We start from the raw sequence: 18087 nt of genomic DNA on the forward strand, positions 1-18087 counted from the left end.
CTCACAGAAAAGCTGTATAGGTTTTTTTGTCTGTGTCCTTGCATCACATCAAATGAGTCAATGACATATGTTTTCAGGGCTGTAATGAAAATACCACTGACAGTCGAGGTCTTGGGAAGGCTTGGATGTTTTAACACAGCTTGATCAAGAAGGACAAAGACCACTATACAAGTGAACACTTGAACTGCCGCCCTGTAATGAAGGACTTCTCACAGCATGGCGAATTCATAATAATATCTTAATAAATCGGGTCCAAAGTCTGTCTGAAAAGTTAGAGTTAACATCAAGCAAATCAGACTTTGGACACCTTTGTACAGAGTAAATCCTACTAAATGGGGTGTAGAAAATACAGCAAACCCCTTTAGATGTCCACAAACACTGCACTTCAGTATTAGTCGCCAACAGTGTCAGTAAAAATACTCCCATGTGTGAGGAAAGGCTGCCAAACCATCACAGTTTCTTGCTTTTTTTAAAAAAACAATGTGCAGTGTGCCCCAGTACGCTTTGGGTCATAGACAAGGGAAAAGAAAACGATAAGAAAAATGTAAAAACTGACTGCAGGGTTAGTTGCGATCAGCAGGGAGCAATATGAATGAAGGGTTTCATCACAGGGACGTAGATGTTTTTGGGGGCTGGATTCTTATTTGGTCTTCCACAGAATCAGATTTGGTCACAAAAGTCTTAAAACCAGGATGGTGCTATTTTATGAGTTTCCTCCATTTTCATAACGTCTCATAGGCATGATGGTAAAAAATACATACAAACATTGTTTCGTGGAAATAATAATGGAAAACAGAAGAAGCCTTCAAATCCAAATAATAAGTTTGTGTCTTATTTTTCTGTAGTTTTACAGCTAGAAGACTTAAATCCAATTTAAAGAGTGGTCCTTATTTGTCTTTTTTAGTAAAATAATTCTTCTTAAATTTTGGAGTCAGTTGGTCATATGACTTGGAGGTTATTGAAAAAAATATTGATATTACAAATTACAAAATACAAAGGAAAGGACAGAAAAATGACATTTCCTGTAACCACTAGGTGGCGATGTGAGTATTAGTTGTCATTAGTCTTGCGGTGTGTTTAGGAAAAGCATTTAGGTCACACATCACTAATGTCTTAAAAGCAAGCGGACAAGACCTTATCTTATTTTCCTTAGAGGAATTTGTTCAAATATGTTTGCAAAAAGCCAAATTTATTTATGTACTGTTTAGGATGTTCCAAGAGAAGTTGATGATGACCTACACATCTGTACTGATTTTCAGGCATATACTAGGTCAAATGTGGAGCCAAGGGGCCTTGCTGAGACATATGGCCATCCCCATTAATGGGAACAGTAAAATATGAAAAAAGGGACATTTTGGGGCAAGTTTGGTGTCTTTGTGAATATGGCACAGCACTTAAAATGACAGTAGTCCTTTGTGAGAATAAAGTGAATAATAATAAAAATTCCTTGAGTTTCATACCACATTCAGTGCTGAGGCAGTGCACTAAAAATAAAATATCAGCAGACTTTTCCTTGATTTTTTTTTCATCACATACAGCAGTCTTCACCAATGAAAGAATTGTTCATCCATCCATTTTCTTAACCTGCTTTGGGGGAGCACTAGCAGGGCTAACATAGAGAGACAAACAACTGGTCACATTCACAGCTACGGCCAATTTAGAGCCCCCAGTTAACCGCACACATCTTTGGTATGTGGGAGAAAGCCGGAGAAAACCCATGCAGGCACAGGAAGAATGTGCAAACTCCACACAGAAAGACCCCCAACGGCGCACTTGCTGTGAGGCGGCAGTGTTAACCACCCTGTGCCACCCTGAATGCAACATTAATTATTGCATTTTTCTGAGCTCAATCATCCCATTTTGCATTGAAACCTACACAAAAATACTTGATTACACAATAGTTTAATGACTGTTCTCTGACAGGTGCTTTTGGGTGCTGATATTTCAAGACACTTCTTTCCCTCCCACAGTGGCTTAATAGAAAATACCAGCAGCACTGTCACCACCTCAAAAGCTGCCTGTCCCATAGCAACACCTGGGAGTTAAAAAATAAAACCAGCTAATCAGTCACTCCATCAAACAATTTAAATCCCACCTCAGCATGCTAAGGTTAGTCCTCCCCAGATACTAGTGTGTCTTATCAGGACATTTCAGGCAGCAGGGAATAGAGAGAGAGAGAGAAAGAAAAGACAGATGTGTCCCTGCCAGAGCTGGGAAAAAGTGCCTCTTCTTGCTCTCTTATGCGTGAAGAGGAATTTAATTCTCCAGAGTAATACCTGTGGTTTTGTGATACATTTACCAAGATGGTTTTCCCACTAAAGATATCTCAAAACCCCCTTAAAACATCTTTTGAAGATGTTTAGGGATCAGGTTTGTGCTGCAGTTGGATCCCAGTGCAATGGAAGAACCCCAGTTTTCTCTGAAGCAGTAGTGTATACCCAAGGGAATAGGGCAACATCCACCTCATTTTCTTTCTCTATAATGCTTTTATAGTTGCTTTATTATTCAAACACTTCAACAGGCTGTCGGCTAGACTTTAACAGCTTGAAAATCTGATTTGAAAGTATCTAGTGGTCTTCAGCCTTCTTATGTGTGTGTAGACTCGCAGCTTTATTATTAGAGTGTGTTATAAACAGAATAGCAGAATACTACTGTGTGGTTAATGCTTCAGCCCCATCCTCTGGATCACAGGCACAATTACATTGTGATTGACTTAGCTGGATCACTAAAGCTACTGATGAGCACTGCTCTGTCACTTCCTTTTGTCTAAACAGCATTTTCACCTCCCAGCAGAGTGACCTTAATAGGCCTGCTGTATGTGAGGTGCATCCAAAACCTTCACAGAGGTGTTTAAATTTATCACTTGTGACAACAAAAGGAGAAGTGAGAGTGATTTCAATAAATGGAAAGAGCACCACAGAAATCTATGTAATAGAATTAAGGAGCTCCTGTCCCAGGTGTACCTTTGTGAGAGACTTTTAATGTATGTTTTTTCTAACCTGATCTGCAAGTCCTTTTTTTCCATTGATGTGTTTGATGGTCTTCCTGTTTAACTTTATTCAAATGGACTGCATAGAGATGAATGAATACTAATATGAGTAATACTTAATTTCCTGATGCCATTTTTCATATTTTCACAGCAAATAACCTGCAACTTATTGTATCATTTGTCACAAAACTGCTGCATACCAAATAGAGTGCATCCCACTTTATTATATTAGCGAGTACAGTGTGGGATGGTAATACATACTGATTATGCTTATGCAACTAAGTTGCAGGTAGGGTTGTAAATTAATCATCTACACGGCATGACTTTCAGTGGTGAAGAGTTTGTTACCATCACAGTGCTAAGAATAACTAATGTTGGAAAAGATCTGCTCTAAAATATAACATATAAAAGACATTCACATTTGCAGCTAAGAAAATACTGGAATGAAAAATTTAGGATCAGGAAAGCTTTCAAACTCATAACATGAGCAACAATGACATCAACAGAAATGTTTCCTGGGGACTACAAATAGTGCTGCACCTGGCTGGTACATGCTTTGTAACTTTTTATGTTGTTGAAGTCACTTGCTAGTGGTTTTGTTTTGTCTGTTGTAACATCCTGATTACCCTTTAGCCTTTCATTAAACCACATTTTAGAGTCCCATAATAATCTTTTCTTTAACGCTAAGAAGACTAAGGAGATGATTATTGACCCAAAGAAGAGGAGAGACCAGCACACCCCACTTAACATCAACAAGGCTCAAGTAGAGAGGGTGAAGACCTTCAAACTCCTTGGTACCTACATCTGTGAAGATCTCACCTGGATTCACAACATGCGGCAGATCATCAAGAAGGCTCAACAGAGACTCTTCTTTCTCAGGAAGCTGAGGAAATATGGATTATCCTCCAAACTTCTCAGCAATTTCTACAGATGCACAGTGGAGAGCATCCTGACAAACTCCATCACAGTCTGGTATGGGAACTGCACCATTCAGGACAGGAAGGCTCTCCAGTGTGTCATTAAAACGGCTCAATTAATCTGTGGAGCAGCCTTCCTACCACTACAGGACACCTACAATGCCCAGGTCACAAAGAGGGCACACAACATTATCAAGGACCGCACTCAATCACAGCACACACTGTTCACACTCCTGCCGTCAGGCAGACGCTTCAGGAGTGTGAAAGCAAGGACAACCAGACGAAAAAACTATCCACTATCCACAGGCAATCAGGCTGCTGAACCACTGACTGAACTTTTAACATTTGTCATGTAAAACTTGCACATATTTGTTTTTGCATGTTTGTACAAAGTAAACAAAAAAGTAAAAGTAAATGACAAGTTTGACAATAATGCATAAATAATGCACCTTAAACACTGATAACACTTTTCTCTCTGTACATAGAATTATACAGATGGTATTATTTTGCTTATTTTATGTATTCTTTATATGCTTAAAGTATTTTTTTGACTATTACTACATGTTAGGCTGACCAGGTGTGAGTGTAACTGGTTGTTTGTCACTCCATGTTAGACATACTAGCGATCTCTCCAGGGTGTACTTGGCACCAGGTTAAGAAATTGGATTGACTCGCACTGTGTTAAAAACAACCACTTAAGTGTACCTGATCATAATTTTTGCAGAAGAGACAATGAATAGTATAAGTGTAAGTTTCTTCCTCAAGCCTTTCATCCACCCACAGACATGGCTAGCTTATCACAACAGACCATAATGTGGCCCACACTGTGCGATTTTCTCTGCTATGAAACTGTTTTTTCCACAGTGAACATGACATCTAACTGGCCATTGTCTTCTTGCTACTTAAAAGTCTGACTGTCAGCTAGAAGTGCATGCACGGATTTATCATTAATCCGGCATGTCTGACAGTCTGTTCGGCAAGCTTCAACTAAATGAAAAAGCAAACACTGAATGGCCTCAAATTCCAGTTTGTAGGAGACTCAAACATTCAATCACAAATAATACAGCTGTATCTAAGCTCCTGGAGCCTCTGTAGATGGCTGACTGACTATGCAGATTTGCTAACATGATCTGAAGAGCTGACATGGTTGGATGTTTAAATAAAATGGTTTATTCAATGGATTGGCTCAAATGATGTCTTGTTATTGAATGACATTGGCTTTTCTTAACATATGTGCATAGTATGTAAAACTGCATAGGGTACTGACAAGACAGGTCTATCATGCAGAAAGATGCTATGTAGGCGTATGTGTGATTTCTTTTAAAGATGCATGAAAACATGAGAATAATGAAAAAACCAGCATCTGCTTCAAACAATAAAAGGGGGGACTTGTCAATGTTTTTGAGCAGTTTCTGACAAAGATGCATGCAATTCAAAAGTAGAGCTTTGCTTATTGTTTAGTTCTCTTGCATAAAAAAACTGTGTCTTAATGGTGTGTTTACAATGGGACAACACAACTGTACAAAGTGTGTATACTGAATATACAGTTGGCCAGAATTACCTTGACTTGATTGTATGTAAAAAAAAAAAAATTTGCAATAAACTTGGGAATAATTAGGATTTCTTGGCTAAGTTTTAAAGGGGAAAAATTGGATAAATCCTCTACCTTTTTTTTTAACGTAATGAACAAAAACTTTTCTGCTGGGAGTACTTTATTGATTGATGTTGGTTGATAGACTTGGGATAAATTTCCTCTGAAGACAGATCTGTTCCGAGGGAAAATCCGACCTGTGCCAGCCGAGAAATGTTTTTTCTTGATCTTGTGTCAGCTCACCTAACTGGCATTTTACCCCTTATATTGCCTTTGAAAGTTGAGTTGGTTTTTTAGCAGACCTGTCAATTCTACCATCAGAACTTCTCCATTGGCAACTATGTTACAAAGCTAAGTCTCTGGACAAACCTACGAACCATCTGTTTGGATAGAAGAGTGTAAAAAAAAACGAGATAATAGACAAAGATGACACAAAAAATAAAAAATAATATGATTTCCTTTGTTTCATATTTGTTTTTACAATCTTTGTGTTGTTTTTGCATCTGACCAAAAATCATTTTACTGATACTGATAGCCCCTTAGATATCCAACAAATATTTCAGAGCACTGGCAGCTAACAGGCCCACTGAAGAAACTCATGTTCTGTAACAAATTAATAATAAATCAAAAAATGTTGCAATGTCCCAAAACTTTCCCAAATGACAAAATCGCTACTGTGTGTGCAGAAAAATATCAGTTTAAAAGAATAACATTGTTTATACCAAAGAAACATTCATATTCATAAACTACAAACTACAAACAAAATCTCTAGCATTACACATGGATCTTAGGTTGGTTATTTTGAAAAGTTGGACCACCACAATAGATGGTCAAAACCTCCAGTGTTACATGTTAAAATATGTCACTATTGAAAAAACACTGAGCAATCACTGAAATATATTGCTACAATATTCGTCAGTAGCTTTCAATCAGTCCATCAGTGCATTGTATAATGGTATACGCATATATACATCTTTTTAACATGCCATTGCAATGACTCTCTTCCAGACATTGTTTGTACTGTACCTCCTATGAAGGACATCAAGAAAATACTTCAAGAATTTTGGTGATGGATGAACTTATTATCAAACAAAGATTCTTTTAGGTGCTGTTCTCTAATTTGGATCAATAACACAGGTGAAAGCAATAGTACTCTCTTTCTCTCTCATCCATTTTCCTTCCATCAGATACTTGTCAAATCACAATAAGACCTCCCATTGTTTAAGGAAAACCAATGAATAAAATATAAGTGAAAATTGTATTTTTCATATGAATAATGTAAAAGAGGGCACGGCGCTGGCGTCCACGCCTCAAGGTTAGACTATATTGTTAGTTTCCCCCACATGCTTTTGTTCTTGTTTGGTACAAAATGAGAGGATCCAGTTCTATCAAGTTGTCTGCTCTGAGGGACACTTTGCCTCCTCTGCCAGGATATGTTATTCCTGGAACTTGAAAGAAAAACCCAGCATGAGGTATGTAGTGTCAAGGCAGTGCCATATGGTATTACTTGGACAGAATACCAAAACTTTTCACCACAGTCTGTTTCCTTCACTCTGTCACAATCAAGTGCTTCCTACCAGGAGGTAAATTGAAGGAGGCGAGGAAAGGACTGATGGAATGTTGGGGTAGATTTATATGCTTAAATGATCAAAGATGACACTTAACTGATGACTTCATGCCAAAACTGTACTCCTGGGGAGTTTTAGTTTGATGAGTGACTTATAATCAAAATCTAAAGCATTAAATCTAAAGGTTTACATTCATCATTTGTTCCCCCTTCGATAGGCCAATAATCTCTCCATTGAGCAGCAGGTACAGTATGAGTAACACTGTCTGCGACCATCTGCAATTTATTTTTATGAACAGAATCCAGCAGGTAAACAAGGATTTTACAAAGGCGCCATCCTCTGTTCCCTGTGTTACTCCATTAAAAAAAAAACTTGTTTTCAGTGCAACATTTTTAGGCTCTGCTATGACAGAAGATGATTTATATTTATCTAAAATATTGAGTCACACAGTGGAGCCACATTTTGGAGTTGATAAGATGAGGAACAATAAATATTACTTTCCCCAGCTAGATATTTGTCCTATTTTTCTGTTAAGAGCTGAAGCTGTATCTGACAAAAGGCTGGTATACATTGATTAAATACATTACATTAAGATTCTTTTCCTGAATGTACTAATACAGCAAGGGACTATTAAGTTTTTGGTCTTATTTCTTCTTTTATTTTTGCTGAGATGCTGGATTACATAAGAATTTTAGAGGGAAAATCCCCCATTTGGTAGTCTGGCCAGCCTATCTAATTCTTTGTAGTCTACACAAAGAATTAGTGTAGTCCCTGTGGATTCAAGTGGATTTCCAAGGGGCAGTACCAACAGACGCAGAGTAAGATCCCTCTAGAAGCATTTGGATAGCCAGAGTGACAGCTAATATCAACAAAAAACATTGGAAATGGCATGCGATGGAGACAGTATGCCAGTGAATGACTATTGTCGGTTTTGTTTAAAGCCTTGAAAATCCGAAGTGTTACTGGCAATTGTGCAAATATTTTTGAACAAGGCAAGCATGGTTTCCATTGGTGCAATAGAGTGAGTGAGAACCTCTATTCACAGAGTGAAATTTTCTGGAGTGAATGGACCAGGCTACCCATTTGGTGAAAGGGGTAGATATCTAAAACGTGACCCTAACTACACTGCAAAAATCACTGTGAGGGTGGGGTGGGGGTCCCTGGTAAGGTGCATTGCATTCATAGATCCAAAAGCGCCAGAAGCGCCTCTGTATAGAAGCATTGCGAGTAACATTTGCCTCATCGGTGGCTCAAATGATGTGGGTCAAGAGAGCCTGCAGGGTTCTCTGCTGGAGGTGGTGTTTGGGTGAGTAGGTGGATCCCCTCCCCATGAGAGGGCCAGAAGAGGCTTTTAGGTAGGTGGTGGGACAACGGCACCTAACCTGAGGTGCTAGATGGTTTGTTCCAGGGAACCATCTGAAGAGGCACTTTCAAAATAATACTTAGCAGACAGTAGATGAACTGTCTAACAGACACAGTCTATCACAAGCTAAAACATGCTTGCTTGGTGTGAATCAAAGTTGCTGCAAGTTTGTCTGCAGATGGAGTGCAGTCACACGCCTGGTTTAACAGAAGGAAGAGGAAGCCTGTCAGATTTTCTTTATTGAGCTTTTATTTTGGTACTTTCACAGACTGCCAGTCTGAGACTGAGAGTGAGAATTTGGAAACAGAAAATTTAGATTTTAGATTTAACACTTGGATTTACAACTTAATATTTTAGCTTAGATTTAATATTTGGATTTGATACTTAGATGTGATATTTAATAGTGACATTTTACATTTAGGCTATATTTATTCATTTGAAAAAAGTTTTTTTTTGTGATTTTAAAATTTTTTAACATTGATTGGAGCTAGATATGCCAAACCTGTGCTCCAAAAAACATTGCCTGCACAACCACAAGTGTATGAGTGACTTCTCTGAAAAATGTGTACTGTCCCTTTAACAAAGCTCCCAACACGTGACACAACAAGGAAGTTTCGTTTCATTAAATCGAACCTTTACTCTTAACAGCTTGCTCTTATTTCATTCTAGTCTAGACGGGACATAAAGAAGAATTCCTGTCACTGTAACAATGGAATAATTGTGTCTTTGTAGCGTCCATGCGCCCACGGGACAAAAATGTTTCTATCGCTCCTTGTTTACTCTCTAATGTTCTTTCTTCCACTGGGACGCTCGTCGTTACCGCTTGTTATCAATACGTGGCCATTTAAGAATGCAGCGAGTTCAGGTAAGACTTTCTCTCTTTCCTGAAGAAATACCAATACATTGTGGACCTAAAGCTATTACAACAGCCTACTAAAACTGATTATACTGGGCATAATTACTTATAATCTTATTTTGTAATTATATGTGGGCCTGAGTCCAGGATGACCCCATGATTTTTGGCCTCTTGTTATTTTTATTGTTAGTGACTAAAGGTGAACAGCGTTATGTACAGTTGTGATAATTTGATCGTTTGTGAGTGACTTGCTAAACAAAATTGTCTTTAAATGTGATAGTTAAACTTGAAAATTAGGAGTATTGGGTCTTTAAAACGCACACATTTTTCATTATTATTCATCACTGATAACAAAAAAATGATTTCCTATTCTCGTATTACCTTAAAAACTAAATAATTAATCAGTTACTTAAAAAAAAATTGAAAGTGATTGAAAGTCCCCCACTAATTTATTTTGTGCAAGAATGAAGTAAGTTAAGAAAAAACTCCATCATGAAAACAGTAGGAAGAGAAGGTGTGTGTGTGTGTGTGTGTGTGTGTGTGTGTGTTGTACCGTATGTGGGTGGAGTGCAGTCCCCGGCAGGTTTAATATCCAGTATTTGCAGAATTTCCCATTCACACAATTATACATTTTTTGCACTAGTGACTTAACTGGAGCTCATCTCTACAAGTGTGTACGACTATATGAGTGTTAGATGCGGATATGAAATGGGCACAGCCCACTAGGCTTCATAAGTGCTGTTGCCAGGTCTGCCCTCACTCTATTTGATTTCCTTCAGGATGATACATTGGACATGTTCAAATTGAAACTGAAAATATTTCAGCGTTGCTTGTGACTTATCCGTCAAGTGGATTTCCACCAGGTGCACCGCTCGACATGGAGAAGTGATGAGAGAAATGGCATTCAGGACATCTCAACCAGCAGCTGAGACCTGTCTGTGATTACATTTACTTAAATTTCACAATTTGATAGATGGATGCCCTTTAATTTATCAGATGTGTGTCATTTCATTTCCCTGAGGTGGCTATGAAAATGAAAAATTGTACCCACCTATCTGTTTTGTAGGGGCGATATTTAAAGGTGTAGTCTGCGTGAGCCACAACTATTGATCCACCCATGCAGATCTCTTTTCCTTTGGGGGGCTTACAGAAGCAGCTGACAATAGCATGCCTAATCTCTTCTTCCATTCTGCAGAAAAAGAGAAAGACTGGAATGCTGAGTTTATATAAAGAAAGAAAAAATATACTCTGAGACAAGAGCACTTACATGAGTAGAATTTATGAGTGGATTAATAAAAAAAAAAAGACATAAAAGGAGAAATGTATGTTCGCTTCTTGCTAAACACAGTGTAATGGTCTTTGAATTAAGTGGCAAGCTGGTGGCAGTGGTGCCAGTTGGTATTTTGATCCTCTTGGGGGGCACTTGGGGGATCAGTGACCAAATGCTTATCAACGCTTTGTTTAAAAGGAAGTCAATGTGCTGGTCATCTTACTCTTCATCCAGAACATTCAGCCAAGATTTGTAAATTTGGCAGCAATTTAATGAATTCAATTGTATGTGCCCCACATATTGAATACAAGCAAATATTATATATATATAATACTGCAAAAGAATGGTGTTATTATTATGATATTCTGTTCAGTGTCACTTTTATATGAACTCAAACTGATTTTTGTCAAACAGAGATTTACTGACCCTACTCTTCCACTACAATAATGTGTCTGGCAGAGGTCATGTTTCCTGTCATGGCCATTTGTTTCATTGTATATCTCACGCTGAATGAATAATTGTGTGCAGCGTGGAGTGTCCTGCAGTCCAGTGGCTCTGTGCTGGATGCAGTGGAGAAAGGCTGTGCCCGCTGTGAAACGGAGCAGTGTGATGGCAGCGTAGGCTATGGTGGCAGCCCAGATGAGTCTGGAGAGACCACGCTGGATGCCATGATCATGAACGGGTAAACAATGCACATACACAGCACTGTTGTTAAGAATCAAAATAGAAAATGACAAGGATTTATTTATTTTTTGTTTGTTTTTGGATTTTAGCAGCTTACAATTACAATTTAGCTGCCATTTTTGAAGCTTTAAAGCAGCTATGAAGATCAACAAATCTTATGTTTTTGGAAGAAATTAATGTAATCTATAAATCCAAAATAACTGACATATATTAATTTGCATATGCAGCTGTAACAATTTGTGGTGTTGTGTTATATCCCGTATCTTTTAACATTTACTAGTTGACCTTTCCTGCAAGCCTTTCTTCAATAAAGCACTAATTAAGAGTCTCATTAGGATCTGAAAGGCTGCCAGTTATTAAGTCCTTAAATACAAACAATTACACATTCTGAAGTTATTAGGGGAAGTAAATGTCATCTCATAACAAAAGACAAGCAGTAAGCTGTTTAATTCTCTGTGGAATGTTCAGAATTGACTATGGGGGGGGGGGGGTAGCTATCACCAGCAGACATATTGTACACTTGTACATTTCAGGAATCTAAACAACTGTACCCTTGAATCCAATAGAAGTCTTTGCTTCGTAAAACAACATTTTAAGTATTTATTGTAAATTAAGAATTGTGTACTACTATGTGTGTGTGCTTACACCCCTTCTCCATGAAAGAAAATCAGTTTTTGTTAATGACTTTCCATCTATTTAAGGCTGCACAGAGGGGTTATAACAAGACAAAGGGAGCATCACCTGATGTTTCAGCTTGTACTTCCCCCAATCTCTGGCATATGATGGAGAGAGATTACTTCCACATACTATTTGTGCCCAGTAAACCAGTCTGAATGTGTATCATGTGTGTGTGCAGTGACACAATGGAGGTGGGTGCAGTTGCAGACCTGAGAAGAATCAAAAATGCCATTGGAGTTGCAAGAGCTGTGATGGAGTACACTGACCACACACTGCTTGTGGGAGAGTCAGGTATGTGTGGGAGTGTTGTCCATAAAAATCAAGGTTGGAATCCGGTCATTTAAGAGGAACAACAAAGAGCATGTGGATTCTTTTTTTTTTCTCTGCACTTCTGCAAAGGTTGAGAGAAAGGGGTCATCACATTATATTGCACAGGTTTAAAAAAAAAAAAAAAATTAGCATAAGTGATGAATGCAGTGGCCAGAGCTACAGTATGTAAACAGAATGAAAATAATACATCTTGTCTGCTTCTTTTCACTTATTATTATTAGCCCTTTTTTCACAAGAGCAGCAAATGAGGGGAGAAGAATAGCACGCCCCGCTGCAAGTCATTTAAATGAAACTGAAGGCCGATATTGAAAGATCATTTTTCATTCTTTTAAATCTAATCATTTGGCTTGTATGTCAACCAATCCAAAGAACAACTTATTCATCTCAGACATTCTGCAGGGAGCGGTAAGGTCACTGCTATTCAGAGCAGCAGCGATGTAAGGTTTGTCCTCCTCCCTTAAATGAGATGAGATTGCCTCCAGTCCTGTCTTTGTTTGTGACCCTTTGTTTTTCTCCTAACCCAAGGTTAGAGTGGTCCAGAGTGTGCAACTTGACCTGAAAGTATTACTTCTCTCTTTATAGCTTCTCTCTTTGCTGAAAACATGGGCTTCATCGCAGAAGACCTGACTACCAACAAATCTCTGAATATTTTCTCACAGTGGCTGAAGGGCAACTGCCAACCTAATTATCGAAAGGTGTGTGTGTGTGTGTGTGTATACACGCTTCCATGTGTTTTTCCCTCACTTGTGTTGGCTACAGGCGGGCTGCTTCTGAAAGATTGATATTAAACAGGGAAATTGACAGGCATACTAAAGTAGTTCACAAAAAGACATTTTTTTTGTGAAAACTCTCCTGTTCTCTCCGGCAGTAGCATCCCAAAAACTCCAGACCATATCAACTGCTGTCTTTTCAGATGCTATCCAGCACTCTATTGATCACAGCTGTGTTGACTACTAATAGGTTTTCTCTGTGTAAAGTGAAAACAGTGTCAGCCCAGACAAGTGTATTAAGCACAACACTACTCCAACAAAAAACATATGGGGCTCACGCATACACAGGGCTTTTACCTCCCGTGCATGTAGGCAATTTGTTGGACAGAACCAACATGCCCTACTTACTTTGACATGAGTACGGATGTAGACTTCTGCTTGATGCCATTTTACTGACGAGTACAAGGACAGACTGACAATAAAGTGTTCATAGTGTTTAACGGCAGAGCATCAAAAATTGTCATACAGCAGGGGTGAATTAGTTGAAAGAAATAATAACTGTAGCCTATATACCACACTATACCATAAATTGTATGGCCTGTATATGATAATAGCAATGGCAGTCCAATATGTGATAATTTAAAAATTCACAACCTTGCACCTCTAGAAAATGTCCTATTTCCATTTTTTTACATTGACAAAAAATGTTTCTGTGGCAGGCTGAAATTATAAAACTTCAAATTATTTGAGGTCACAGGAGGGAAAACTGTACCTGCATTACTTATAACTTAAAAGTATGTTTTCAGAGGTTTTACTTTCACCTTCATGAAAGGGAATATAACAGGCTTCGCTTTATGAATAATGCAGAGCCACTTTGAGAATGAAGGCAAGCAAAATCCAACTTTGGCATGATAGATGCCTTGTAAAAATTTAATGGTGTTATTGATACATTCCCTCTATTAAAATACCTTAAAGTAGACCATTTGGTCCACTTTAAATATATAATATATATGAAATATAACTTACGCCAAAAGTTTAAATTTTATCAGAGGGGTTGCAGCTACTTGGCAGGTTGTAGCAGAATTTCACCTACCTGTAAGAATCAAAGGCGTAGAATGAACCTTTCACCCTTACTTTCAGTTGAAGCTGCGGCACTCAGTCACTGTAAGAGCAGAGAAGACACCTTGAAGTATAGAGTAACCCTTTGTCTATGCAGATTTGCAGACTGTCTGAAAAATGCAGTTATTAGGTAGCTGACCATGCATTCTTAGTATGGCCTGCAGGGGGCATTTCTAAAGTTGAAAGGCAATTGTGTAGCATTATGAGTTCATTACCTCAAATGTTAGTTTTGACTTGTCTATAAAAATAACAAAATGTTTATTTTGTAAAATTTGGTTGCTTTCTGAGTAAAACAGAAGATAAAGCAGCATACAGGTGACAATTCTCTGATTGATAAGTGCATAGCCTTTGGTAGAAGATGAGTTATACAGCTTATTTTAACATATGTGTGTACTTCGACTGCTGAATTTTGCAGAAGATCATGTTAAATATAAATGTACTTGGCCAAAACCTTAGCAGTTGTTGCTCTATTCCAGCTCCACCCTCCGATCCAAATATGCCTCCTAAGTTCGTTACCAAAAAGATGCTGATGGCCAAAATGCCTGTTTACATTCACACCCTTTATCTGGCCACATACTGTTCAGAACAGGTTAGAATGAATGAGGATGTACAGTAGTTATATTTGACTCTCTCTACTGTATATCATTAATATCATTCTATATTACTGTAGGTATCACGTGGTGCCAATAGTGCTGATAGGTTTATTTCATCAAATGACCATAAATCAAAGTGCCTACAGCATGTCTTGCTTGTGTGCTATTATAATAATTGAGTCTCAGGATATTTAATTCTCTTGTCCACAGAATGTGAGCCCAGATTCTTCTCAGTCCTGTGGACCCTACAGACCCAAGGGGACACTAAGGCGGAGCAGGAGAGCACAGCATGCCAATTTACATTCCCATGACACCATAGGTAGGGTGTTTCTAACTGACATTGAGGTCAGCCAAGATTTTACAATAAAAAAAAAAATGTGATGTTGTTCATGGCTGGTCTCATTTTTTTTTCTATTTGTGCCAGGGATGATTGCTCTTGATCAGCATGGCCACATGGCTGCCGGTACATCAACCAATGGCCTAACTCACAAGGTTCCAGGGTATGCTGATTATATATTCCTCATACTCATATTTTTTCCACTTCCCATTTTTCATTTATATGCAACATTTTCATGATTACTGTCTTGCAGTCGTGTTGGGGACTCTCCTATTGTGGGTGCTGGGGCCTATGCAGACAGTTCAGCTGGCGGAGCTGCTGCTACTGGGGATGGAGACGTCATGATGCGCTTTCTACCCAGGTTTTCTTATTGAATTCAAAATATCTTGTTGTTAACTTGTGTACTATAATTGGCAACATCACTGCATGGAAGAAATTGAATGCTGCAAAATGATATATTTAAAAAAGTGAATCTTTAAAACTACATAATTATTTTGTGTTACGCAAAGACTCTAGTAACAAATAAGTAGCAAGACGGGTTATTTTTTACCATCTATGCTGTGATTTTCTTCCATTTTTAGACATATAGAAAATATTTTCCAATCCTAAATATGCATTTATCTTGATTGAATCCCCGCTCCCTTATGCAGCCTAACCTCAGTTTCATTTCCCAGCTACCTTTTTGAATAATAGGGCTGTTAGGTGGCTTTTTTCCTTGACAGCAAAATTGTTCAGAGAAAACCCAATGTTTGTGACGTGTGTAGATTTTAAACTTCTGGTGTGAGCCTCTGGCTCCAAGTGCATAAATAGTATTATAAAAAGTAGAGGCATGACTACGTTGCCCCAAAACTGTCATTTGTACCTTTCACAGAAGTAAGATTCAGCTAAAGCGGCTGTTTGTTTCCAGGCAGTGAAAATATGGCAGTCTCAAAAGGGGTTATTTTTTTTTTAAAGCTTTATTTATCCAGGGTAGTTGAGCACACATATCATTCTTTTAAGTTGCACTCAGCTTAACATTCGTAGTCTAGTTGCACACAGCACACCCGAGGGCTGTCTTGTTTCAATTATAGTTCTCTGACTCACTTCCTGGAACTATTGGGAGTTGTTTTTCCAAGAAAACCTTGTTACTAGTGGATTGAAGTTTATGTATCCATGCAAACATTTCAACCAGTTAATCGCGATTACAAATCCCCCTCTCTGGTCTTCAATGTCAAAATGTGGCAGTGACCCATCATCACCAGCAGGAGAAGATTTAAAAAAAAAAAATTCTGTCAGGAAAGTTGGAGTGGTGCTGCTGGTCTAAAAATCCTGAATCTTAAGTGTTTCATGTGACATATTTGAGTGTAAGAGGTGGATTTTTACTCTTAACTGATTGGTGTGCTATGTCATCTGGAAATAGCACATCTCCTGTCAAAAATATTCACTAAGGGAACAAGGTTCGTACATATTTTCAATTTTAAAAACCTTTCCTTTCACAAAGGTAGGAAATTGCAGATGTGTCACTCATTGTTTTATACAAATGACCTCAAGCTAATGGAGGTAATGACACCAGTGTCTGCAGGGAGCAGCTAAATTAAAAGTAAATGTAGTAAATGACTACATTTTCTTCCCATTTGCAGACTTTGTACACTTTGTACAAGTAGTGGCATACTTGTCAGGTATGCCATCCTCCCCACATTATTTTGCATCAGATTTATCTGACGTCATAATTTCAAGCACATCACTATCATCATCCCAGTTGGTGGCCTTGATAGCACTTGTTAGTTTGCCTCATGTGTACACCATGTAATTCTGCCAACAGTTACTTGGCCGTGGAGCTGATGAGAGCCGGGGCCGATCCCATGGCAGCCTGCAAGTCGGCCATTTCCAGAATCAAGAGGCATTACTCTGAGTTCTTTGGAGCCATCATCTGCGCTAACACAACAGGCCATTATGGTGAGTGCTCGGGTTTGCAAAGACAAACGACACTGCTTTTTGCCAAAGATGACAACATTGGCGGATGTAGGAATAAAACACATTAAAATGTTCTTGATATTTAGATAATAAGAACACAACATTTAAAAGATAATCCAGTGTAATTTCAAGTCTAAATTTGTGATGGCATCACATTTGCTTCAAATCCAGTCAAGCTATACCAAGAGTCATCATGTGCCAGTAATGTTTGGCTGCAAATGGATCTTAAGAAACTGAGGAGTACACTTCAAAACGTTAGTAGTAGCTGCCACAAGTTGCAGAGTACACTACAAACAGGATATCAAAGGATGCTGCCCCTGAATTAAGATGGCAATATATGATGAAAATATAAATGTTTGTTGATATCTAAACAAAATACTATTTTTAATGCTAAGACATAATGCCACTTTGCTGAAATACCACAAAAAACTATCTATTAAATCTCTATAAAATAAAAGTTACATTGAAAACATTTTGCTCAAAGTTCAACTAAATCCTATTTACACTTAAATTTGTCATCCACTCTTCCCTGAGTGCAGAGCTCCAAAATCTGTCATACCGTACCTGTGAATTGTTTTGCTCTCATGGCCAAATCAGTGTGTCAGCTATAGTGGCACACACTTTGTTTCCCTGCTTTTGAAAACTCATAACATTTTCACCTTCAAATAACTTACAATTTGCTCAGTATTATATCTATTTATCCCACATCCTCACAATGTTTCTGTTGCCTCCTGCTGACACACTTCCTACTTTGCACCACAGGAAATGAGATCAGAAAGTAATGAGACACCTGGATTAACAGATGTTAATAGCTGAAAGAAGATTTTTATGCCACAACTAAAATTGGCCTTAACGAGAAAGGCGTATGAAGATTTGTTCTCCCATAACAGTTAATTTTTTCCCCTTTCATCTACCCAGGTGCAGCCTGCAACAAAGTCAGTGGCTTCACACAGTTCCAATTCATGGTGTCAAACGCAGACTCAGACGCACCCGTCCTGAAATCTGTAGATTGTGAATAACTGGGCACACCATTCAATAGAGTGTCTTTTATGTTTTTTGTTTTTTTTCTAAGACTTAAATAAAACAATTAATATCTAAATTAAGGACTTTTTAATTGTCACTCCTTTAA

The 18087-nt window shown here is 38.2% G+C and overlaps 1 protein-coding gene across 1 annotated transcript; it reads left to right on the forward strand.

Moving 5' to 3' along the window:
- Positions 1-9028: 9028 nt before the first annotated feature.
- Positions 9029-18061, forward strand: aga (aspartylglucosaminidase). Its single transcript, XM_028416560.1, has 9 exons — positions 9029-9293; positions 11083-11236; positions 12095-12207; positions 12829-12941; positions 14879-14987; positions 15093-15168; positions 15259-15366; positions 16807-16940; positions 17877-18061. Exons 1-9 carry the CDS (start codon positions 9185-9187, stop codon positions 17975-17977), a joined length of 1017 nt encoding a protein of 338 aa, XP_028272361.1. The 5' UTR covers positions 9029-9184; the 3' UTR covers positions 17978-18061.
- Positions 18062-18087: the final 26 nt, after the last annotated feature.

The sequence above is a fragment of the Parambassis ranga genome, chromosome 10 (assembly GCF_900634625.1).
Source record: "Parambassis ranga chromosome 10, fParRan2.1, whole genome shotgun sequence".
NCBI classification, from domain to species: domain Eukaryota; kingdom Metazoa; phylum Chordata; class Actinopteri; family Ambassidae; genus Parambassis; species Parambassis ranga.